Consider the following 24,890-nt stretch of genomic DNA (forward strand, 5'->3'; position numbering starts at 1 on the left):
GCGAGGGGTGAATACCTGTTCAAAAGCCCAGGCCTACCCCAGAACATCCGCCAGTTGTCTATATAACCCATACCATTTATCGGGCACCATTCCGACAGCCAGCGACGTAGCTACGATAATCTGCTGTACATTTCATCGCCACGCCTAGCAGGGATGGGGCCAGAGCACGTTACTGACACACACATCTTCGCAAGGTTTGCGCACCTCTTTAAAATTTTCCTTAGTGATCTCCGATTGCTTCAATCGGACATCATTAGTGCCGATTGGATAAGAGAGTATTCACTTTTAGCCAGCACTTTTAAATTTACCGAGATGTCAGTCGCTCTAGCACCAGGGAGACAATTAACTATGATTGCTGGAGTCGCTACTCTCACGTTTCCTAGAATGGAATCGCCAATTACTAGAGCACTTTCAACAGGTGTCTCAGAGGGAGTTTCACTGAGTGGGGAGAACCTGTTGGAAACGCGAATGGTGCCGATGTGAGTTTGGTTTGGATTTATGGCGATGCCGCCGGGTCGTCACCCACTCGCTTTGTTGCGAAGGCCCTGCTGCCGGAGCGAGGGAAGACTGACTGGCTATCGCAGACATATCTGGAGCCGCTAACATTGAGTCGATAAAGCTCTCATTCTCTTGAATGTTATGTAATGTCCGGACGTCCCTGTAACACAGCAATCTTCTTCGGCAGGTTAGCGACTGACGCTTCTCACATGTATAAGTACCACTAATGGCTGGAGAAGAATAGATAAACATATTGCACTCAGAACACGGAACAGGAGACATGGCGTTGTACTTGCGGTAAACGGGAAAACTGAGGCTCTAAGGTTAGAAGCACCGTAGGCCGGTGCTTGCGTAGGTGATAAATTCCCAAATCCTGACGGATTATTTGGAGGATTATTCGTTTTGTAAAAGCTTTTTTCCGATGACTTAATTTGAATTATTTTTTAGGTGATATCTATAGTTTCAATGTTCGCACGTTAGTAACCAGTATCCCTCTCACAGGAAACGGCAAACTTCTCCTGGTCAGTAAAATTCTTGGTGGTCGTCACAAACATGCGTCGGGCCGTCTGGCTAGTGACTGGATCCAGCTTGTATCTAAAATACAAAATGAATAAGATTTATTAATACATCTCACACACCACCTGACAACATGTATCTGGAGCAAATTATAGGGGGGAATGAATCATGATGATTAGCTCACTTCTGGTGCAGCCGGTTGAGGTGATTCGATGCATTGCAGATCGGCCGGCCTGCGGTGGAGACGAAGAACTGTTCGTCTCCTCCGAGGTCATCCGTCGTCGTTCCAGTTCTCTTGGAGCTCAGAAGCTGTGGCCTTGAGGAAGAGATTTATTTTATGCTTTTGAAATAAATGACCAAATAAATCTTTCCAAGCTTGATATGCTTACCATCTCCTCGGAGGACAATGCAAACGTGGCCACTTGCTGCGCCGAAGTCTTGTTCCTTCACCCCAATCACCGCATTGTCGGATTCGGTCTTGCTCCTGCCCATCCAATCCTGGACCTGCACAAGACAATGATGTCCCACTGATTAATAAGAGAATCAGCAAAAAGGAAAAGTGAAGACAAAAAGAATACGATACTTGCGGTCGTGTGCGCCACCATACCTGGTCGCTGGAGATGCTTCAGAATGACCGTGGCCACCAGGTAATAGAGGACAGCAATAGAGGAGATGTTAGGTGGTACATTGGGCAGAGCTTAATTTCGTTCCACTTCTGATGTCATAAGCGGGAGGGGCAGTATACCTTATTTTGATTGGTCGAGGGGTTATGTCCATATGGTATACATGCTTATGCCACGTGATGCGCCATATGGTTTGGGAGATAAGGGTTGCCGTTAAACTTTAATAGAATAAAAATACATTTTTTTAATTTAAACAAGTACAAACGTATCCGAAAGAAGCAGAAGAGCAAATGCTGAGTTTAAACAAGCACAAGCGAAACCAATAAACATACAGCACGTCGTTTTTTAAAAGAGAACACTAAAACTCATTATACTTAACATGTCAAAAGAAAGACTTTAGCAATATTTACCAGTGTTAGGTTGAAGAGAGCATTTAAGCAGCAAACTTTTAGGAAGAAATAGGACAATATGAGCAAGTCGTGGAGCTCGGCCATATGCAACCGATCTGTTTGAACAACGCGGTCGAAATGAAAGGCCAAGGGGGCCAGCGCTTGGCGCATGCACACTCACGCCGAAGCTCATTTCAAAATGGTGACACCAGCGGAGCGCTGCTTATTTCAAATAAACCCCTATAACCATACCGTTTAAGTATTGCAGCACTTTTCTGCAAATGTGAATTGGCAGAAGCGCTCTAAGCATTTTGACAGCAATAATCAAGGAATAACGCTGTTGATTCTTGATTAAATGAGCGCATACGCTCTCATGTAATGCATGCGCATAGAGCCACTCAGCATTTTCTTCAAAGAGCCAGCTCATTGCGTCAAGCAGCTGTCAAATTGGAAATAAATTGGCTACCAATGGACAAATTCTTGCTGATCTCATACAAATAGTGCCCTCAAGGAGTTCGATGACCCCAGCAACACACCATCCCCGCAACTTGGTGCCGCTAAAGCCAACATGGGCACCCGTAAACCGCTGAGGCATTGCAAGCATGGAGCTCTGTGCAGTATATTCTCGCATAATGAATGTATCTGCATAAAACTCGAGAAAGTTTGAACAAAGTGAGGTTAGTGGGGAATCATTAGGCCAACTCTCTTCTGTCGAAATGCCGCCAATAAGATGAGAACGCTGTACTTAACCATGGTGAAAACGTATTAATACCCATTATGCCTGTGAGCCAGCACTCAAGACGAGACACACCTCCCCAGCGAGCAATGGCGTGCAGACAGACAACTTCGACCATCCCGACACCACCTGAAGCGACCACACAGCCGGATCCATCCTGTCCGCCCCTGATAGACACATACTTTTGGACTGCTGCTGAAAAATGCTGAAACCGAACCTCAATGGACACCATCCTGGTCTCCACCGATACAGCCAGCGACTTTTGGTCTGCGACTGGACACCATATCTGCGCTTCAGTAGCGCGCATCATGGGGTCCATATGGCGACCCGTGCCTTTCATCGTCGCCCCATTCAAATCCGACATGGGTGCGATCGTTGGTTGAGGCTGCTGCCCCGCATGTATTCTTGGGGGTATCACGGGCCCCGTCACCAACGATTGAAGAGGTCTGCGAGCGTTTTGCAGTGCTGTCATTGTCTGAAGATGCTGTGGATGGGAGCATCACCGACTCTGCTATGAAGATAATAAATGGGGCTCTGGCCTGCATTCTGGATTGAGTAATCGAGGAGGACATGAAGGAGAACTGTGTAGGGAGCTCTGTGAAGCACCCTAGCCAGCGTCGGCACACGTGCCTGTACGACCCCGAGCCATTTTACTTGTTTAACAATTTTGAAGAGTTGGTCAAAAAGTTGTATAGACCGTGGTTTAAACATATCATCACGAAAGCGGTAGTGGTGTTCAATCCCCACCCCTCACCCGTGAAAGTACAGGGTGCTGTTGAGGCCATCATGTGTGAGCTTAAAGCTGAAATAAATGTACGGTAGAAATTGTGCGAGATGAAATGTGATGTTCAAGTGTCAGATTACGAGTGGGCTATAGATGACACATATAATGAATTCTGTAATTTGTACACATGCTGCTGTGTAAACGCTGAACTATGTGATCAAAATGTGACAATTTTTTATATGCCTTCTAAATAAAATGAGTTGACTCAAAAAAAAAACTGTCATTATTGCTAGAGGCTCATGATGGATGACAAGCACTTGAAATGTGTCTATTATACACCATCAAACCCTAGGTCTTTTGATAGCCCCGACAGATTATACAGATCTCTGATAGATGAAGAAGGTGCGTGTAATATAAATAAATTGCTACATGGCTATCTGGTGATGCATTCACATTACATAAACCGATCAGGTTTAACTTTAAAAGGAACAGAGTCTTTGTGACTAATACCGATTCTCAATGGCAAGCTGACTTGGTTGACATGTCGGCTTATGCGGAACAGAATGACAATTTTAAACACATGTTAACGTTGTAGGGAGCACATGGTCCTGCCGAAGGCTATGAATGCATGTTGGTCCTTCCGAGCGCTCCTGGAAAATACTTACCCTTTAATATATGAAGTATTCTTTTAGACACGCATCTTACTCCATTTTATTAAGGACCTTATTTCAGCAAATTGTAGTCATGATGTTTATGTTGTTTGGATCACTTCGGGACTGTCCTTTATATTACCAACTCTAATTTACCCCTGACGAAGGAGTCCGCCAGATTCGCCTCGGCCGACAAGGCGATCTGCGGGCCCGTTCCCCAGGGTCTGTCTTGGATGTACGGAAATCGCCACCATGTAAGATAATGTCAGCCTCTGATTATTCGGGTCCCTCGACCTATATAATTAGCCAAAGGCTCAGTATCCGCCAATCACTGAGCTTGTGGGTGCCTCGGAGATTAAGCCGATGTTTACCCAAATCACACGTACGTCCACCTCAGGGGCTCAGCCGGGGGCAGCCCATATCATAACTTGTGTCAACCTCAGCGGCAGTGAAGGCGCACATTTCGTGGCGATAGTTTGTACGAGGCTTACTTTGGGCTCGTCTCAGGGACTCTGCAGATGCTACCCGGTATCTACTTTGTGAACGTCTCAGGGTCTATGCCCGGTGCCTACAGTAGGAACATAGTTTGTACGTTCCTCAGGGGGTAGACCGGTACCTTTCATCAGCTTGTGTTGACCTCAGAGGTTACGTCAGCCCGTAACTGAGCTTGTGCGAACTCCAGAGATGTAGTTTTGGTATCCACCTAACTTAACCTGGGCAGTCGAGTTTGGGACCCGGATAAAGGGGATTTAACCCAGAGACTGCAAGATAGAAATCCAAAGTGGTAAATACTATCCTGATTGGTCCTAATCTGTAAAGTTTATAAAGAAGTTAGCAAATCAGACAGTCATAAAGTAATCAAAACAACATTTATTAAACATGCTACAATATGCAATCTGTGGCCACATACTTGTAAATACATTTGGACAAATACAATATTAAACAATCACATTCCTCAGCTGAGAGTGCACAAAGTTCTGCGGAAAGTATCAGACTACAGATGGACTTTGATGCTCTGATTAGAGTGACTCCCCGACGACTTCTGAGGCCTTTCCTTAAGTATCCCAACCAGGTGATGGCATGTCTCTGAAGACTGACTAATTTCTGTAAATGGTTAATTTTAGGGAATTGCTGACCTTTGTTCTCAAGTCCCCAGCCATTCTTCCACCAAAAAACCCATTTTGGTGGGTTTTGCTGAAGTTTCTATATTTCTCTTAGGGAAAGCTATACTGCCTTAAATCTGAGAGTATAATACTTGCTATCTCATGCCTATTCAAACGAGACCAAACATTCGTGTATTTGTCCCTAACATCTATGTGTCGTGAGTTATCCTGTTTATAGTGGAAAAGGTTTCTGTGTCTGGAGGCTGACAGCTGTTGTTGCTGTGGATTGACTGTGGAACTCCGGTCACTCCAGGGGTGAAAGGTCTTGCTTTTTTTGTGTTGCTCCAGTTATTTCTATCCAGTCTCTCAGGAGCCAGCAGGCCTTTGCCTTCCTTAAAAGGGGTGGTCTGATGAGTGGAGTCCAGTCTTGTCCGGACTGATGCAGGCTTATCAGAGTTGAGGCCTGCGGGGCCTACAAGTTTTATGTCCTTACAGTTCCCCCCTTGGCCCCTTGGGGCAGACCTTTGTCCCAGAGGGGTAATTTCCTAGGTCCCTGAAGTCTCCAGCCTCTGTACGGGTTGCACCTGGAGAGGGCTAAGGATGAAGGCGTTTTTGATAGATGTTTTGAGAATCTGGATGTGATGTCGGAGGTAGCAGAATTGGAGTATGGTGATGATGAAGATATAATGCATATCCGAAACATCCAGTCCCACCATGAGTAGATATACTGCGCTGAGTGTGTAGATGCCCTGGTCAGGAGATGTACAGATTTCTTTGCTAAATTGGCTTGCACCTGTGCTTGATGGAGGTGGTATTAAATCTGTAGAATGACCTGCTGAACCAAATCCATGATTTCGGTCATGGTTCAAGTGCCGCCTTCATAAAAGGTGTCATCTCACCATGGGGAGACATCAACATCTAATGGTACTCTCCCCACAATGTTGATGTGGCCCATGGTGAAGTCCTCGGTTACCTCGAGGCAGAAAGTGTGATTTGCAGGGCAGGTAAGGGCTCCATAGGTGAATGAGTTCAAGTCTCACATACACAATGGTGTGTTATTAGTGAAATGAACTGTTTATGCGTGTCCATGTAGGGAGTGTATGTTGATGAGTTTTGTGTTTTGTGTCGTCATGTAAAAAGGGCTGAAATGTGTTGCAGGTGGTCCCACTTAATTACCTGGTCTTTCACTACAGTTCCCAGGGATCGTATGGTGGTTGAATTTGGGCATACCTGGATTACTTACTGTAGTCAGAGTATGGAATAGCCTTCCTGATAATGTAGTGCAAGCTGAATCCTTGGGTTCCTTTAAATCAGAGCTAGATAAGATTTTAACGACTCTGAGCTATTAGTTTAGTTCTCCCCAAGCGAGCTTGATGGGCCAAATGGCCTCCTCTCGTTTGTATAGTTCTTATGTTCTTATGTACTTTAAGGAAAGGTTACAAAGAATCCTATACATCCAACACATTCACTACCAGTATGCATCATTAAAGAGGTCAGTAATTCAGAATATTTCAGAGTTCCTCTTATATCTGATTTCAGCCATTTATCTAATTCAAGTTTGCCAATCAGGTCATTAGGAGCATGCCTTGGGGGTTTTCTAAGATTCAAGTCCAATATTTTCTGCCTTGCTGCTGCAAACAAATCTTGCGCATATGTGCGGCAAGCTACATCACGCTCGAGGAATTGTCTGGTTAAAGAGGGCTTCGCTAATTGTTAGAAGGGTTTGGGCTTCAGATTTTACTGCTTTGATGAGGTTCTCATTGCTATTCGAGAGATGTTGGAAGCCGGTGGCTACTTGATTAGCCACCCAGGTTGTATACTGGGATTGTCCTGCTATTCTATAACTGTTTATGATGGAATTTCCTGACCCAAGCAGTCCGGTTATGTCTGCAATTAAATCTCGTTTGGGTTGCTTATGCGACACTTGAATAGCAAGCCGGCTCTTATCAGAGACTAAGTCCTTGAGTCGTGTTTGTAACCGGGTATACATCTTATCTTCGCCATTACAATGTTTTAGATACAGAGGTAACAGATTTGAAATATTATACGTTACATGTGCCATTACTAAATTAACATCATGTATTAAAGTTTTGTTTAGGTTGCCTTTGATAAGTTCGCTAGGAGGAGCAGGATCTACCGTAGGGCATCGGTTGGGCTTATGGTACCCACGTGTGGTAAGGTTGAAGCAGTGATGTGCTGTCCATGAGCAGTTCTGAGGGCTGGTGTCAATCCTGCTGCTTTGGCACTGCCCCACACAGTAAGTCCCTTCTCTCCGGTTGGTCCATATGAAAGTCTTGGGTTTGCTGATTTTCTCTGGAGGGGAGGTTAGATTGAAGAACAACTCTGTATAGTGTATACTAGTGGCGTTGTCGGTTACAGAATGTGTACACCAATACTTCACGGGTTCTAGATCCCGAGTGTTATAACACTTCTTCGGGTCTAGCCCATCAGAGAGAGAGAGAATACCGCTTCCATCAAATTGACAGGTTGGGTCAAAAGGTCACGGGTCAAAAGGTCACTTGGGGGGGCAGGGCTTGGTTGTGGTGGTACGATGTGGCGTCACGGGAGTTGTATTTAATTATTTTTTTATTTTTAATTATTTATTATTTTTAATTATTTATTTTTAATTATTTATTATTTATTATTATTTTTTAATTATATTGAGGAGAGTGGTTATGAGTGTGTATTATTTTTATAAGTTATTATTTTAAAAATAATATTTTTTTATATTGAGGAGTGTGCTTACGAGTGTGGGGGGTTTTTTGTCGGGCACCGCCGCCGGGGGCTGAGCGGGTGGGTTACCTGATGGAGTGTGAGCGTACGCTGTGTCTGGTGTTGCGGTACCGTGGTAAGGTCCCGGGCTTTGGAGAATCCGCAAAGGACTTAGAATGCTGTGTCTGCTGCGGTACTGCGGTAAGGTCCCCACGGCTTTGGATAATCCGCGGAGAGAGCGATGCCGGTGAGCTGAGAGCCGCGCTGCTGCACGAGTCTGAGAGAAACTCTGAGAGAATGAGACTCTGGAGAAAATGATAAAGTTGGAGCAAAGAATGAGAGGAGGAGGAGGAGGCGGAGGGTCTGACGTCCAATAAAACCGCTTGGCGGTAGTTTTGACCGTGTATGTGTTTTTTTTCCTCACGCAAGAGTTTATATTACATCAGCGTAGGTGAAATCCTGGTCAAGTGTATGGGGCCACACTTTTGTACATCCCGGTAGGTCATCCGGGTCATCTCTAATAACTTGGCCCACAAATCAAGTTGGGCACGATGGCTCCCAGTACAATTCTGTCTTTCATGTATGACCGTCTGCATACAAGTACAAATATGGGTTAAAAGAGAAACGCGGCGACGAACATAAAAAAACCATCCGCAGATATTTTTATTATTATGTCCAGCGGGGAGTTTTTCCTCTTTTGGAAAAGAAGGTATCATCATCGAGCCCTAGAGGCACAAGTTTCATAAATGCCTTACCCTACGTGCCAGTCAAAGAGCCACAAGTTTCATCGAGGCCTTACCCAGTATATTATTTCTTTTATTCGTGTGATATAAACGCTATTCAATTAAAAAATAACATTCTAATAATAGGTATTCTCTGTTTTTTTTTTTTCTATGTACAAGAGAGAGACTGCGCTGACCGAAAATCTACAAGAGACCTGAATCAGCAGGTATGGACGGAGCAACACCACCACCGGCTATACCCGAAGCCTTATTAAATGAAATAGACATTATCAACAACGCTAATAATGAAAATGATGCAGATTACTCTGCTCAACACGACTCGCCACCCGCGGCGTCTGATGAAACAGTGGCCCAAGAGCCCTGTTTTCTTCCATCCTTAGAGACATTAAGAAGCATGTTAAATGAAAGGGGCTCTGAAACAGAAGCGGGGCTACCCCCCACCGACGAGGTCGTATGGTCACCCCCGGATTCTGAATTGTGGGAGGCCTTGTCAGACGTGGAATTTCTTCTCGATGCTGAGGAGATTGAAAATGAATTGGGGCTGGGACAATTTGAAAATGTTGAACAGAAAGGTGGCAGTGGTGTTGGTGACGTGGATCCCCAGCCTGACGGGGTCGGTGACGTGGATCCCCAGCCTGACGGGGTCGGTGACGTGGACCCCCAGCCTGACGGGGTCGGTGACGTGGATCCCCAGCCTGACGGGGTCGTGCATCGGCACAGATTCAATAACGTACAGATTAGGCGGATTGTAAATATCCCGCGACCTAGAAACGAAGGCAATTTCCGCGAGTACTATGAAAATGTAATCGAGGAGTTCCAAAATATTGTGAATGGGACAATAACTTACACCGCATGGGGAGCTTATATACAGGTCACCCTGCGCGCTGACTTTTTAAACGACGAACTCTCGCAAATTGTACGGTTTGGGGAGGGGGAGCTGACAGACTTGCAGCAGCTGCTGGATCGCCTGGTGCAGTCTAATCAAGAGATTTTAAATGATTCCAACCTAGAAGTAATTGTAGACGTAATAAATATCCCTCGCGGCAGTGGGAACAAACGTAAACTACAGACCATGTTAGCTTCAGAAATAATTTCTAAAAAAGCCAAACACATGTTTATCATTAATAACAACACCAACGCGTGTTTTGCCATAAACTTGGCTCATCTGCTGCACGACAATTTCACTGACGCCGAGACTGAAAAGCTCGGCCTGGAGTTACAGGAGAAAGCGGGATTCACCCCCGACCACGCAGTCGCTTTGAATGACATTATCAATTTCGAGAAAATCATTGATTGCAAAGCAGTGGTGTATTATCAACAACCTTATTCAAACAATCTCCTAATTTACCAGACACCCACACCTACCGACGGTAGACGGGTGGTGTATTTCTTTTTACACAATCAGCATTTTTACGGCATTAAAAGCGTAAAGGGGTTCTTAGGGGTGGGCTACGTATGCACGAGCTGTTTCAAAGGGTACAACTCGCCTCAATCTCATCGGTGCGAAAAATTCTGTAGCGTCTGTCAGACTAATTGTAGAGAAGGTGAAAGCACATCGGCGATACTGTGTGAGCGGTGTAATTTCAGATGCTCGAATGACACGTGCTTTGAGCGTCACTGTACGCCGAGGGTCTGCCCAGTTAGGGGGGAGCTTGCTAGCCCCTGTGACAAGTTCAGAAGATGCAAATCTTTGCGGGCTCAGATACTACCTCAGTCTCGAGAACCCAAAACCGCACTCGTGTACAGCAGTAAAATGTAATATCTGTGACGCTAAACTCCACACAGCCGAATCAGACATATCCACCCCACATCTCTGCTATCTAAATCCACCCGAGAGAAGCCTAACAGAGGGGAACGGGCCTCCAAAAGGGGCTGAGGGGAGTAAAAAGCCCCCCGAATATGTGTTTTTTGACTTTGAAACATCTCAGAGGTCGGGTACCCATATCCCGGTTTACGTGCGTGCCATCTCCGATCAGAATGAGACAATGACCGCCGAGGGACCCGACTGCGCGCTACAGTTTCTCAGACATTTCAGGGCGCCCTTCTATAGAGGCGTCTGTTTCATTAGTCACTATGGAAAGGCATTCGATAATTACATCATACTAAACGCGATGGTGAAGGAAGGCGTGGAACCACGTGTGGCATCGCAGGGGAATAAAATCATTCTCATCCTGGACAGCGTGTTTGAGCAAAGGTACATCGACAGTCACTCCTTTCTAAGCATGCCGTTGAGAAAAATCCCCGATGCGATGGGATGCTCGACTCAGATGCGAAAAGGCTATTTTCCGCATCATTTCACAGACATGGAAAACTTTTTAGTTACGTGGGGCCCTACCCACCTCCCGGTCAATTTGGGCCCGATCAAATGCCCGCCAAAGAACGCGACAAGTTTTATCAATGGTACGACGGTGTAAAGCACCAGACCTTTAATTTTCACAAAGAGATGATCGCTTACTGTAAAAACGATGTGGAGATTCTGAGAGAGAGCTGCTTGCGCTTCCTGCGGGAGTTTAAAACGCTCACGGGTTGCGATCCCTTCTCCACGGCCACCATCGCTTCGGCCGCGTTGCTGGTGTACAGGACAAAGTTCCTGCCCAGAGATACGATCGCGATCCCGGATGTATGGGATTACAGGCAGTACAAAAGTTATTCGAACGTGTCGATCCAGTGGCTGGAATTCATCGGGCGCACGCGCGGCATCGAAATACGACACGCGCTGTGCGGGGGTGAAGTGCGCATGGGGCGCTTTCACCTAGACGGATACGCTGAGATAGAGGGAGAGAAATGGGCTTTCGAGTTTCTAGGTTGCCAGTTTCACGGCTGTCCTGCCTGCAACAACGAACACGATATCTGCCCCCTGACCTGCGAGAGCTTCGGTGCCCTGTACGTTAACAAGGGAAAAACTTGAGGTGTTGCGCCAAGAGTTTAATATGAACGTAGAATCCATCTGGGAACACGAATGGGCTCACGCTAAAACTCACGACCCACAGGTACAGCATTTCCTGTCAGACTTTGAGCCCCCTGAGCCCCTACGGCCGCGAGAAGCGCTGTTTGGGGGTCGGACATCAGCGATTCGCCTACGTTACGATGTCACGGGGCAAGAGCGCGTCCGCTACGTGGATTTCACGTCGCTGTACCCGTACTCTCTGGCTAAATGTGAATTCCCCGTGGGGCACCCGGAAATCATTCATTCAAATTTTAAGCCTCTGAATGAATACTTTGGCCTGATCAAAGCCACGGTGAACACCCCGCGCGAGCTGTTTTTCCCTGTCCTACCCAGCAGACTGTCAAATGGGAAACTCGTGTTTACCCTCTGCAGGACGTGCGCGATCGAGAACAGACAGGAGGGGGCGTGCGGGCATTCCGACGCAGAGCGGGAGCTGACAGGCGTGTGGATCTCCGCGGAACTCAATCTGGCTTTAGACAGGGGCTATTCGGTCGTGAAGGTGCACGAAGTGTGGCATTTTCCCCAGACCAGCGGCAACCTGTTTAAAGATTACATTAAAACCTTTCTCAAAGTGAAGCAGCAGGCTTCGGGCTACCCCGACGACGCGACCGATGACGAGGGTCGCAGGGAGTATATAAACAACTATCTCGAGCGTGAGTGGATCGAATTGGAGCCCGATAAGATATTGTCTAACGAGGGGAAGTGGCAGGTGTCCAAACTTCTGCTTAACTCCCTATGGGGTAAACTGGCGCAGAGGAGCAACATGCTCCAGACATGTATAGTGTCTGACCCGGGGGAGTTTTTTAATTTTTTCTGCTCGGACCTGTACGAGATTTCCAGCTTCGCGTTTGTCAACGACGAGGTCGCCCTCATCCGCTGGCGTTACAAGTCTTCCTACAAAGTGCCGCCGGGAAAGACTAACATATTCATAGCGTGTCAAACTACCGCGTGGGGCCGGTTGACGCTTTACAAAGAACTTGAAAAATTGGGGCGGAGGGTGCTGTATCACGACACCGACAGCATCGTGTACATAAACAGGCCTGGTGAATATGAACCGACCTTAGGCAATTACCTGGGCGAGCTGACGTCCGAATTAGCCCCCGACGAATACATTGCTTCGTGGGGTGTGCTGGGACCAAAAAGTTACTGTTACCGACTCAACAACGGGAAAACACAAATGAAATGTAAGGGTATAACTCTAAATTACGAAACCTGTCAAAAGGTAAACTTTGACAGTATGATCGGATTGATTGAAAACGACATCGGAGGCTGTAGGAATAACCCCACTATAATGACGCACTACAACAAAATCGAACGCGACATGAAAAGTTTTCGCCTGTTTAATAGGCCTCTAGATAAAAAGGTCAGGGTTGTCTACGACAAACGCAGATTGCTGACTAGCGGGGAAACTCTGCCTTTTGGTTACTGAAATGTAAAACTACGCGTCTTTTAAAAATTTGTTAAAGTTTTTTCCAAAGATGTTTTTTAAAATCAAAGATGTACAAATGTTCATAGTAAGATGTTCATTTGTTTTAAAATGAAAAGTTTTTCAAAGATGTACAAATGTTTTAAAATGTTCATAGTAAGATGTTTTTAAAATTAAAAGTTTTTTTAAATCAAAGTAAGATGTTCATTTGTTTTAAAATGTAACTTGTGTGTTTTATTTTTCAAACTTGTTTACTGAAATGTTTTGTACATTTATCACAAGAGTTTTTATTAAAAACTTTTACCCACACACTCTGTGTCTGTGAAAGCTGACACCCCTGCAGCACCAGTTTGCACGTGTGTGTGTGTGTGTCTGTGTGTGTCTGTGTCCGCGCGGAAAGTTTTAAAAGATTAGGGCAGTATTTTCCGTTTAATCAGTGTTTTTTTGCAAGATGATGGGTAGCGGCGTGAGAGAGGTCGACTTTGATCACCGTTTAGAATCGCAGGGGCGAGTTCTTCGGGGAAAACCTATTTCACTAAAGAAAAGCTTTTAAATCAGAGTCACTGTTTCATAGGAGCCCCCGTTAAAAAAATTGTGTGGTGTTTCGCTTCCCATCAGCCGCTTTATGATGAACTGTGCGATCGGATCACTGAAATTGAATTTATACAAGGGCTTCCTAAAAGCTGGGAGGACGAGGAACGCTTCCCCTCAGGCTCCTTGATAATCATCGATGATTTGATGGACAGCGCGTCCGAAAACAAACTCGTGGCAGAAGCTTTCACGAGGTTCAGACATCACCGTCAAATCTTAGTCATCTACCTGGTGCAGAACGTGTTTCACCAGGGCAAGTACAGCAGGACTATAGCCCTAAATACTACTTATTATTGTCTGTTTAAAAATGTGCGAGACAGAATGCAAATCAAAGTTTTAGCTCAGCAAATGTTTACTTGGCAGAAAAAGTTTTTTCTAGATGCTTATCAAGAGGCCACAGGGCCAGCGCACGGTTATTTATTGGTCGATTTGAGAGCCACGTGCCCAGAAGAGTTCCAACTCAGGACCGGATTATTACCGGGGTCGCTACCCGTCGTCTTTCTACCGGCGAGCCATTGATTTATCACTACTACTAAGCTATGTCCGAACATCTCAGGAAACACCTGCCGACCCTTAAAGTTTTACAGAGGACGAGGGGGGTGAAACGTAAAAAGATTCTTACGGCTGACCCATCTAATGACATAATTTTGGCTCTCTCCGAAATCTGTCTCAATCTCATAAGAGGCCGTATACCTTTAACCGTAGCTCAATTTAACAAGCTGAAGAAACAGAAAAGACTGATTAAACTTTTCGCCTGTAAGAAAAACAGCGTCGTCGCTAGGAAACGCAAGGCAGTGCTTCAAAAAGGAGGATTCTTATTGCCGCTCTTATCAGTGGCTCTGCCATTCGTCACATTCTATGTTTGCTGGTAAGACGGCTAATTAGCTTTTTCCACCATGAGCGACGTGAAAAAAATGTTTATGCTGACCCCCCAACAACTCCGTACGCTGACCCAGAGGGTGACCCCACATACCATCGGCGAATCGGCCCTGGGCGAACTTGAAAACCAGATGTACGGTTTAATGAATCAGCCGAGTATGAATTTGCATGAAAAAGTAAAGAGATACCTCTGTAGCAATTGGTTGTATCTGAATCTAGTCCAAAAAGAGGAAAATCAGGGGTGAGAAATTGTCCTTACCGAGCGGAAAGAAAAAACGGACGAGGAGGAGGAGGGGGGGAGACAGCCTGACGGCGGCGCTACTAGGGACAAATCTGTACAGGAAGTTGTCCAGCAAGTGGCTCCCAGGGCTAGAAAGAACGTGGGGTACATCATGCAGAAACTGCTGGATTCCGACGGGGCGGTACGTTGGACCCAGTCGGGTGAACTCATCATCAGAGATAGACCCATTAAAGGTTCCCATATTTTAGATTTGATGAAAACTTTATCGCAACCTAAATCCCAGACTGTCGGATATCCTAAAGGCTGGGAACCCTTTTTAAACGTGATATCCGAATTAAACATACCCCTCACGAGCATGGGTAACATTCAAGCTAGGAAAGCCCTAAGCCATCTTAAAGATTACGGCGGAAGGAGTCCCCCGCCACCCTCCTCCCCTCCTGTGAAACAGAAGCTCAGGAGACATAGAAAACGTATTGCGGACGACTCGCCACCGCCGCTCGCGGGAACCCCTCACACGCCGCGCGATTCCTCCCCCGAATACCGTTTATGGCCTATAAAGGGTACTCCTTATGCGCCGTGGATAGATTACAGCGATTAAGTGTTTTATATACGTGTGGGGAAAAAAAATTAAAACGCCTGTAACGCGCTGGTTAATAAAATGTTACATTTATTGAATAAAAGGTGTCACGTTTTTATTTTTTCCCCCAACATTAATCTAACAACCATAACATTTTTTTTTATTTTTTACTCCAACATTAATCTAACAACCATAACATTTTTTTTTATTTTTTACTCCAACATTAATCTAACAACCATAACATTTTTTTTTATTTTTTACTCCAACATTAATCTAACAACCATAACATTTTTTTTTATTTTTTACCCGAACATTAATGTAACAACCATAACAATCTTTAAATAGTTTTAAGGAACATACATTTTGCGGCTTTGAAAGTTTATCGGCGTTAACATGGCTAATACACTTGTGATCTTTCTTGATAAACTCGGATACTAGAGCGTCGTTTTTCCTCAAGTCGTCAGAGTACAACATCATAGTCTCTTGAAATGAAAGTCCCTTGAAGCGGTGGTAGAGGAAAAAGGCGACGTGGGCCCCGCACGTGGAAGAAAAGTCGTATTGAACTTGACGCGTATTATACCTTATTTCGGTAGCGTGCCTCCCCAAGAAGCACATAAAACTCTTTGGGTAGTAAGGGGAATCTGGGGGATAACCGTAAGAATCAAAGAAGGAGGCTTCCTTCTTCCTTCCCGACCCAGTGTTCACCCTCTCTATTCTGGTCGTGCGTGTTTACGACCAGAAAAGCGGGCCTGGTCTCTATGCGGGCGGGTAATAAATCGCTAGGCCACACGCCTCCAAAAGCATCCCCCAGCAGGGGGCGTAAAAGGCATTCCAGCTGGTGAGTGTTCATGATGGTAACGATGATTAAAAGTCCACTAAAACCTGTCTCTTGGCGTTTATTTCAATCACGCTGTCGAAGCAGGCGTAGACGATGAGACTCATGGTTCGAGGTAGCGGGGCTCTGAACCTTAAATCCAGTCGGCACGTGCCGCTGATGACGGGTGACAGGGTACCGCCGTCCAGCTCGTCATCTCGGGAGAGATTGAGAGCAAATAGCGAGTATCCGTTTTCAAAATCCTCGCAGTTAATGCATAAGAGCGAATCCCTTAAATGCCTGTTTGTAGCCAGGAAAAGGTTGTAAAACTCTCTGACCGGCTGCCTCGCCGAAATTCTTCTTCCAAAATCGGGCTGGAACGGTTTGCTGGGTATGTGTCGGCCGTTGACGGAGAGGCTCAGAAATTCCAGGTCACAATGCTGAAACCTGAATGGGTTTCTGTTTCGCGTGCCCACGAACGCGGCGTGATCCACGATCCCCAAAATGATGTAGCGCGGTAAGTTGCCCAGGAAGAGGTTGTCCTGCGGGCAGACCCGCGATTGCGCGGGCAGCGTATAATTTTTAACGACTACCCTGCTTATAGGGTACAGGGCGTTTGCTTTCATGAGAGCGGCGGAGTGACCCAGTGACACCGCCGGGGAGACCTCCACTTTTTTCACAAACAGGCTGGCCCTCAGTATTTTCAGCTCGTAATCGGTGTCATTTCTACACATGAGACTAAAGTCGCTTTTAGCCTTTACAAACTTTAAGTGTATATCCACGTTGTTTAACAGCATTCGTTCGCTGAAAAAAATATCGGCGTGTATAGGGCCCATCTCAGAAAATTCCCGAGAGTTTCTACAGAAGGCAGCTCCCTTCTGCAACCCCACGTTAGGACCCTGCGCGGAGGCGTCCACGCTATCCAAGTCGGCTCCGACGTCTTTGTACCAGAGCCCTGCCGAAAACTGACTCTCTAGCGTATCCGTAGAAAAATTGAGCAGGGTCTCTATGAATGACCTATAGGGGTGCATGGCCGACGAAGAACTGATTAGGACGTCGTTCAGACTCACATCCAGCTGGGAGAATATGCAGTTTAGCGGGTACTGTATAATACTGCAGGGGTCGGCGTCAACCAGGGGGGCTCCATCGGCCCTAACGATCCTGAGCCTTAGATATAACAGTGTAGAGTTGAGGTCCAGATAGAAATTGCCCGACCCCGGTATTAGGAAATCCAAAACATCCTGATCGGTAATGGAATTTAATGGGTTGATTTCTACATAATTGGTCTGATCTATGGATAATTGCATCATAGGGGCCGCAAACAGGTCCAACTCAGATTTGGTGCATTCGGCCGAGAGGCGGTGAGCTAGAGCCATTCTTGATTAGGCGGCGTTTTCTCTCTCTCTCTTAAAATATATCCCCGGGGGGTTTCCTGTTTCTCTTAGCAGGTCGAGACTTGGGAATCCTGACGGCTCTGGCAGGTTTTTTTTTTTTTTTTTTTTTTACGACCTTGCTGAAGGGCTAGAGGCGCTTGGGCTCTCGTTCTACTCCCCCTCCTCCGAGAGAGGAGCAGCAGACCCGACCCTTCCTGCTTGGGGTCAGCTGTGTTTGTAAAATGGCCGCTGACTACAGAGCTGGTAAGATCTGAACCTATTCCTTTGACCGCCGATTTCAAATGCGGTTTCGCTATATCGAGCCCACGCTTAAGAAAGGGTAAAACGAATCTAAAAGCCCTACTGAGCATGGAGCCCAACCCACGCCCATACATCACGGGGCTCCCCGCAAAACCGGGGAGCCCATGTCCCGCCTGACTGGTGTAATACATAATAAATCTCTGAGGATTGTGGTACGCCATGCTCCCCCCACCACCACCACCTGCGCTTTCTCTTGTTTTCTTTTTTTAAACGGGGCGAAAGTGTAGCTTGGCGATCGTTTTTCCGTAGGAGAAATTAATCAGAGTATTCTGATCGTTCTTTATCTCAATATGCAAATTCTGTAGGCTCTGCTCGTTCACCGGTACGTAGTGCAGCTTGTGGAACGGCAAAGTGACTACGTCGCCGAACGCACCGTCTATTTTAACGGTTCTGAGAAGCGGGGCTACAAATTCCCCCACATGCTGCGGTTCCACGATGTTACAGTAGACGTACATATTTTAGAATCCCGCGTGAATGTCGGCTGGGTAGGGTGAGGTCGACCCGCTACCACCTCCTCCTAGGTTATACCACTGACCCGGCTCAAAGCCCAGCATGTAGGCCAGAGTAGGTTTAAATTGGATCTTGTATTTCTGGTTTCCCGTTATATTAACCCTTCGCGTAATCTTGCTGTATGAGAAGGAAACTTCGGTACCTAATTTTTTTAACATAGCGTTGATTTCTGTCACAATCTGTTTCACAGATTCATAATAGCCACTAAAGGATCGGCCTCTCTTTGCCTCCACCTCCGTATCCCGCAATTCAAAACTATTTTCCGGGTATGTAACATTTCGCCAGCTCTATAGGTCGCGATAACATCACAGTGTAATCCGAACTCTGGTTATTGGGGAAGATGGAGAGACAAGAGTTTGACGGCAGCGTGAGGTAAAAAGAGGGGCGATCCTCCATTTTTTTTTTCTCTTTTCTTTTAAAAAATTAAACCTGTATCAAGTCCGACCGCGGTATCCACGAATCGAACCTCGAGGGCCAACCCTGCCAATGTACTAAAATGGTCTTTGAGCCTATAACCTTCTCGACCTTGAACGCGCGTCTCGGAGATATTTTGACTTTCTGCAGCTCCGCTTCATAGAATGTTCCCTCGAGTATTTCACCGCGCACGTCCCTCAATTTATACACCGGCGGGGATCTGGGTACACGTTCGCATATGACAAAGTACTCGTCCGTAAATGTCTACTCGTACTTTTTGTCAAATATCTCTCTCACAGTGTCCCCTATGTTAAACTTAAAACATGGCCGTGTGCTTTTTCATCAAATACTAGATGAGCATTATCGGGCGTGACCTCGGAAGGTTTCATTTTAATAGCGCTGTGAAATGACTGATTGTACCCCTTTATTAGATCGTCCAACACGTCCACATATCGCCGAGTGTTTTTAGCCGTAAAGTACCTGTACATCCTCTCAACGTTCGATTAAATCTCTCTACGATGGAAGCTTTAAGTTCACTAGCCGTAGTGAAATGGGTGATTTTATGAGTTTTTAAAAGTTTCTGAAAAGTCCAATTTAAAAACTCCTTACCGGCATCCGTCTGTAGCTTGAGGGGGACGCCCCCCCTCGGTTAAAATAGAATCAAAGGCCTCGGTTACAGCTACCCCAGTCTTGTTTCTTTTAGAAAAAACATCAATCACTGTAAGGAGGTATTTTAACCCGTCGTTGTACTTGGCCAGCCCTTGCATGTCGCATAAATCGGCCTGCCACTGATACATGGCTCTCGGTACAAACATTCTGTTCCTGGGGAAATTCTTTTTAACTGGTTTATGTAAAGTATAACTGTCTTGCATAGACAGCCAGTCTCTGATGTCATCAGTTCCCACCTTTTCCCCCGTAGCTCGCTCCACGGCTCTCTGCAGTCTGGAGACACCCCCGTATGACCCCGGCTGGCTGGAGTCATAGTACGAACGGCTCAAGACGCGCGCTGTAGTCTTGGCAACAGACATGCTTTTCACACAGTGAGTGGGGGGAGAGCGGGGATGCGGCGTTTTATAGCTCTCTGTGGAGGGGGGTTTTCATTGTCATTGTTGACAGACTGAGTGAACATCAATGAAATTGTGTGTGTGTTTTTCTGCATTTAACCCATATTTACAAAAGAGTTGTAGCTGGGGATCAAACCCACTCGGACGTATGTCCATTGGATCTTAAGTCCAACGCCTTAACCACTCGGCCACCCTACTCAACATTTTTGTCTATTATTTACAAAGACAACGGTATTCAAGTTTTTTTTTATTTATTTTTTTTTTTTATTGCAACGGCATACAATTAGTGAAGGATATATTTTTTTTTTTTCAAAATGCAGGTATAAAATTCGTGAAAGATACATTTTCAAAATGCAGGCATACAATTCGTGAAAGATATACATTTTCAAAATGCTGGTGTACAATTAGTTACACCCGTGACAGTTGTTGAGGTAGATTAGCGATGTCACATGCAGTAAGGTGGATATAGTGGCTTTTTCAACGATACATGTATGCAGAGTAGAAAGCATCTGATTAACATCGATAGGCTGCTTATCATGAAATTTAAAGGTAACTACATCTACTATTAAAGCATAAAATACAAAAATGTGATTACAGTCAAATTCATTGTCGGGAATACAAGATAGACAGGCGCGTATGAGACTTTCGGGGGATTCCCCTTCTCCCTCTGCCATCAGCTGAGTAAGTAAATCCACCCCCCGCTGATAATTTTCTCCGACTTCAGCAATCTCAAATAACACTCTATGAAAGCAGCAACAAGCATAATCATCCCTATCCCGACAATCGCTTTTTTTATCAATAGCATGCAACAACAGTGGACTAACTTTTTCTAAAAAAACATTTAACATAAACCGCCGTAAGGGTCTGCCGATACCGTTCCCCATCACAAGATGCTTTTGTTTTAGTCTCGGGCCTCCCAAAGAGTCAGAAATTCTTCTTCCAGGATCTGCTTAAGCGCGGAGTTCTGTTCAAACAGATCCCATTCCAATCGATTGATTTCCAGCATGCCGTTGCGGGCCTCACGTAGATCGTACAGGATAGCTTCCATGCCCCCTCCAACCTGCCGACGGCCGCTTGAATGCCCAGGGTCGATAGAATGTGGGTCAAGGCGGGTGTCAGCCGGTCGGTCCAGAGGTCACGCAACACAGAGTCAAAGTGTATGTAAAAGTAATTTCTGCCTGGAGGAAACAGACAAGGGTGTTGTCTTTGACTGGGATGATCCACCTCGCAGCCGAAGCAGTTTTTCTGCTGATGCTTTCTGATGACTGAGGGTAAAAGGCCCACTATCATGGCTTTTATACAATTGAGCATCCCTCTGCACAAAGCGGGTCTGGAGAGAAGCGTGCAGATCTCAGGCGTCGGAGGGTCCTCTCCAGGATCAGAGGCCGGTGTTGATGGAGGGGTCGGAGGGAGCTTCCCAGGATCAGGGGCCGGTGTTGATGGAGGGGTCGGAGGGAGCTCCCCAGGATCAGAGGCCGGTGTTGGTGGGAGCTCCCCAGGATCAGAGGCCTGTGTTGCTGCTGAAGCCTCATTGTCCCCGCTTTCGTCGTCGTCGGAGAACACTTTGGTGCTATAATTTGCAGCTGCTGCCATGATGATGATGATGATTGTGAAAAGGGATTGTAACAGAGTCCACTTTATATAGTGGCGGCGGGTGAGGGGGCTGATCCTTACGGCTTAGGTTTTTTCAACTCTTGCATCTCCTTACGCCCCCGACTCTCCTTAACACTAGAATTCCTGGAAAAATGAGGCTCTCCTCACAAGGAGCCCCCCCTCTTACTCCCCTCACAAGCTGCCCGCCCCCTCTCCAGCACCATTAACACCTTTTGTTTTGCAAATGAATCACAGTCACTCAGCTGAAGTCATCCCCCAGCCTGAAGTCACTTCTTCAACTCAGGTCTGCACTAAAGAGTTTATCTAGTGATGTGTTGTAAGGAATAGTATACATGCTTTGATACATAATAATTTGAAATACAGTGGAACCCCCAAATCTACTACGGTAACCTTGGTGTCAATTACACAAATATATTTGATATAGCAAATACATATATTTTGATGTATGTTCTGTGTCTACAACTATATGTGTAAATTTATGACGAAATAACAAATGTTAGGTTTTGTGGACAATCTCATACACGTGCATGCATGTGCATTTCTGATGTAAACACTTCATGTGCCACATGGGAAAAAGTTGCATCATTGATTCATGAGTACAAGCTGCAGGAATATTGACAAAGAATGTGTAAATTTCAAGTATCAGATGGTATAAAGATAAAGAGCATGTGTGTGTATGATAGAGAGAGAGAGTCCGTGTCATTCAAGTGGAAGATACACATTTATTATACAAAATAAGCACATACACAAAAGATACAAAACCTTTTCAATCCACTAACAGTCATCACACACCCAAGGACCCTCCTTCCTACACTTGCGACAGGTGTACCTGTCACACTGCACACATCTCTCTGTACTGTGGTTCCTATTACAGTGACGGAGCACCTGACACTGAGTCCTCTTTCCAGTGGCAAGCTGAGGAACAGAAGCTTGTCTAAGCTGTGTCTTCATTTCTTTTTCAATCTCTTTTTCTTGCATAAATCGACGCCGAAGTTCCTCTGCAAGGTGGGCCATGAACACTCGTCTTTTCTCTGTGGATCCTGTACATGCCTTGTACAGAATGTGGGCGTTCATCGCTGCCAGGTCAAGGATATTGTAGAACACGGCAACTGGCCACCGGCGTGTTCCAGCACGCACCGTGTACGCACGCACCTTCTGGTCCATGATGTCGACACCACACTAAAAAAAAGAAAGAGACTCGTGTTACATTTTGAATCAATTTACATGTATAGTACATATAAAAAAATTAAGTACTTTCACATACCTTCATACAGTTGTAGTCTGTTACCGTGTTTGGTTTTTTCTTCCGATCCATGCCGATCTCCACGTTCCGGTGCAAGGTGCTCAGAATGCAGACAGACTTCTTCTTTTTGGGTGCATAGACTGTCAGAATAACAGGGCCTGTTCTAAACACTTGTGTGGATAATTCCTTGAGTCTTGAAACATCTTTAGCCTGAGGTGGAAGTTCCCGTCGTATCTTATTTATGGTGCCAAGCAAAGTCGTGTTGCGCTTCAGTAGTCGGTTAGCCAGAGACAGAGATGTGAAAAAGTTGTCGGTTGTAACAGTTCTGCCCTTGTCCAGATATGGTTCCATGAGCTTTGTGACGACATTCTCAGAAAGTCTTTCTCCTGTGGGACGACTGGGATCTTTTCCTAAGTACGGACTAGCGTTGCACATGTACTTGGTCTCTAAATCAGCTGCAATCCAAAACTTGATACCAAATTTATCAGGCTTCGTAGCGATGTATTGCAAGAAAGGACAACGGACCTTGGTCGGAAACAGCTGCTCGTCGACAGTAAGATGCTGGCCTGGGTTGTAACTTGAAATACAGTTACGAATGAAACGTTGCCAGATGTCTGAAATTGCTGCAAATCTGTCAGTTTTTGCTCGTTCTGCACGGGTGTCCTTGTTATCAAAGCGCAAATATCTCATGATTGCTTGGTAGCGGTCACGGGGCATTGTATTCTTGATTGCCGGCACCAGAAATAATTCAGACCAGGCATCAACCACTGCACCAACTGGGCTTGTCGTCGCTTTCGTGAACAAAATGGATATGAATGCCATCAGCTCACAGAGAGAAAGGGTCCAGCTGGGGTCTGTTCTGCAGCCTTCATGGACCGTGCAATCCCTGATGGTCATCAGCATCCCTATGTCGATCAAACACAGAAAACTCTGCAGTCGGCTTGTGATTCTACTCTGTAGGAAGATAAATGAATAAAGGTAAATATACACAGTAAAGGTCATTCTGAATTGATTTTATATAAAGAACAAGAAAAAGCATAATCATAGGAACTTTGCATGATACCTTGGCGTGCTCTGTAGGCCCTGCTGTCTCACTGAAGGAAAAGCATGCAGAGGGATCACTGGCAGGGAGACGTCCAACATCTTCTTTTTCCCAAACAGTGCCATCTTTAGCCTTCATGCAAAGTCCACCTGCAGTGTCCTTCTGCGTTACCTGAGTTACCACACGTTTCTTGCGGGGAGGGCTGCTGTTCTCTTTATCTAATGTACCATCCTCGCCATCTGCTGACATGGCCGAGTGCCCATCTGTATCCGTATCTTCGTCTTCTTCCACAATCAAAGTGAGTTCTTCGCCACCATCAGAGTCACAATCATTCATCGCATTCAGGATGGCCAAAGCTTCCGAAGGGGTGTATTGCTTCTTGTTTGCCATTGCAGTGTCAGTTCACTCCACAAGGTACCAAGAAGAAATCAATTGATTCACCTGGATCTATGTGTCAACTTTTATTCTGTTACATCAGAACACGCCCTCAGCCACGCCCACAGACTGAGTAATTAGCACTTTTGAGTGCTCATAACTGCACATCCTGCTTCATGCACACACGTCTGGAGTAATTTACAGTCTTTTGTGTGCTCATAACTATGCAATGTTTCATATGTAGCGTACAAAGTGTTTCCGTGCAAGGTGCACTATGGCATTATTATTATTATTTTTATAACAAAAGGTTGAACATTACACATTACATAACATTTTGGCACCCCTCAAATTAACAATATTTCGTTCTTACTTAGTGATTCATTTATAATGCATATATCGTGCTAATGTTGTGCCAGGGTTCTTTTACCGATATACGTAAATCAATTTATCTTTTAGCTCTAACTTTTACAACAGAATAAGGTTACACAGATTGTTGCAGACATCAGCTGTATGTATTTATTATATTAAAAATAACCGATTGAATGTGATACGGAAACATACACACGCACACGAAAGTCTTTTTTTATTATGCCGTAATTATATATTTGGACCGCAATCTGTTTATGAATAATTAGCACTTTTGTGTGCTCAGAACTGCCCATCCTGTTTCATACGTACATCACGAAGTGTTTGTGTGCACTGTGGCATCTCATAATCCCACACACAAATGCACACACGTCCGGAGTAATTTACAGTCTTTTGTGC

General features: G+C 45.5%; 1 protein-coding gene and 1 pseudogene across 1 annotated transcript; both read right to left on the reverse strand.

Moving 5' to 3' along the window:
• Nucleotides 1-5,784: 5,784 nt before the first annotated feature.
• On the reverse strand, nucleotides 5,785-7,301 carry LOC125721093 (uncharacterized; annotated as a pseudogene).
• Nucleotides 7,302-22,239: 14,938 nt separating this feature from the next.
• On the reverse strand, nucleotides 22,240-23,212 carry LOC125721153 (uncharacterized). The gene is made up of 2 exons (XM_048997179.1): nucleotides 22,730-23,212; nucleotides 22,240-22,644 (listed from the first exon to the last, which is right to left on the reverse strand). The coding sequence occupies exons 1-2, from the start codon at nucleotides 23,141-23,143 to the stop codon at nucleotides 22,240-22,242; spliced, it is 819 nt and encodes a 272-aa protein (XP_048853136.1). The 5' UTR covers nucleotides 23,144-23,212.
• Nucleotides 23,213-24,890: the final 1,678 nt, after the last annotated feature.

This window comes from Brienomyrus brachyistius, unplaced genomic scaffold (genome assembly GCF_023856365.1).
Source record: "Brienomyrus brachyistius isolate T26 unplaced genomic scaffold, BBRACH_0.4 scaffold32, whole genome shotgun sequence".
Lineage (NCBI taxonomy): Eukaryota > Metazoa > Chordata > Actinopteri > Osteoglossiformes > Mormyridae > Brienomyrus > Brienomyrus brachyistius.

What these genes read in the sequence shown, in the direction of transcription:
- LOC125721153 (XM_048997179.1), bottom strand. Translation starts at nt 23,143, where the DNA reads ATGTGCAACGCTAGTCCGTACTTAGGAAAAGATCCCAGTCGTCCCACA. An exon ending in CAGACTACAACTGTATGAAG is followed by an intron (nt 22,645 to 22,729) that starts GTATGTGAAAGT and finishes TCTTTTTTTTAG; the next exon opens with TGTGGTGTCGACATCATGGA.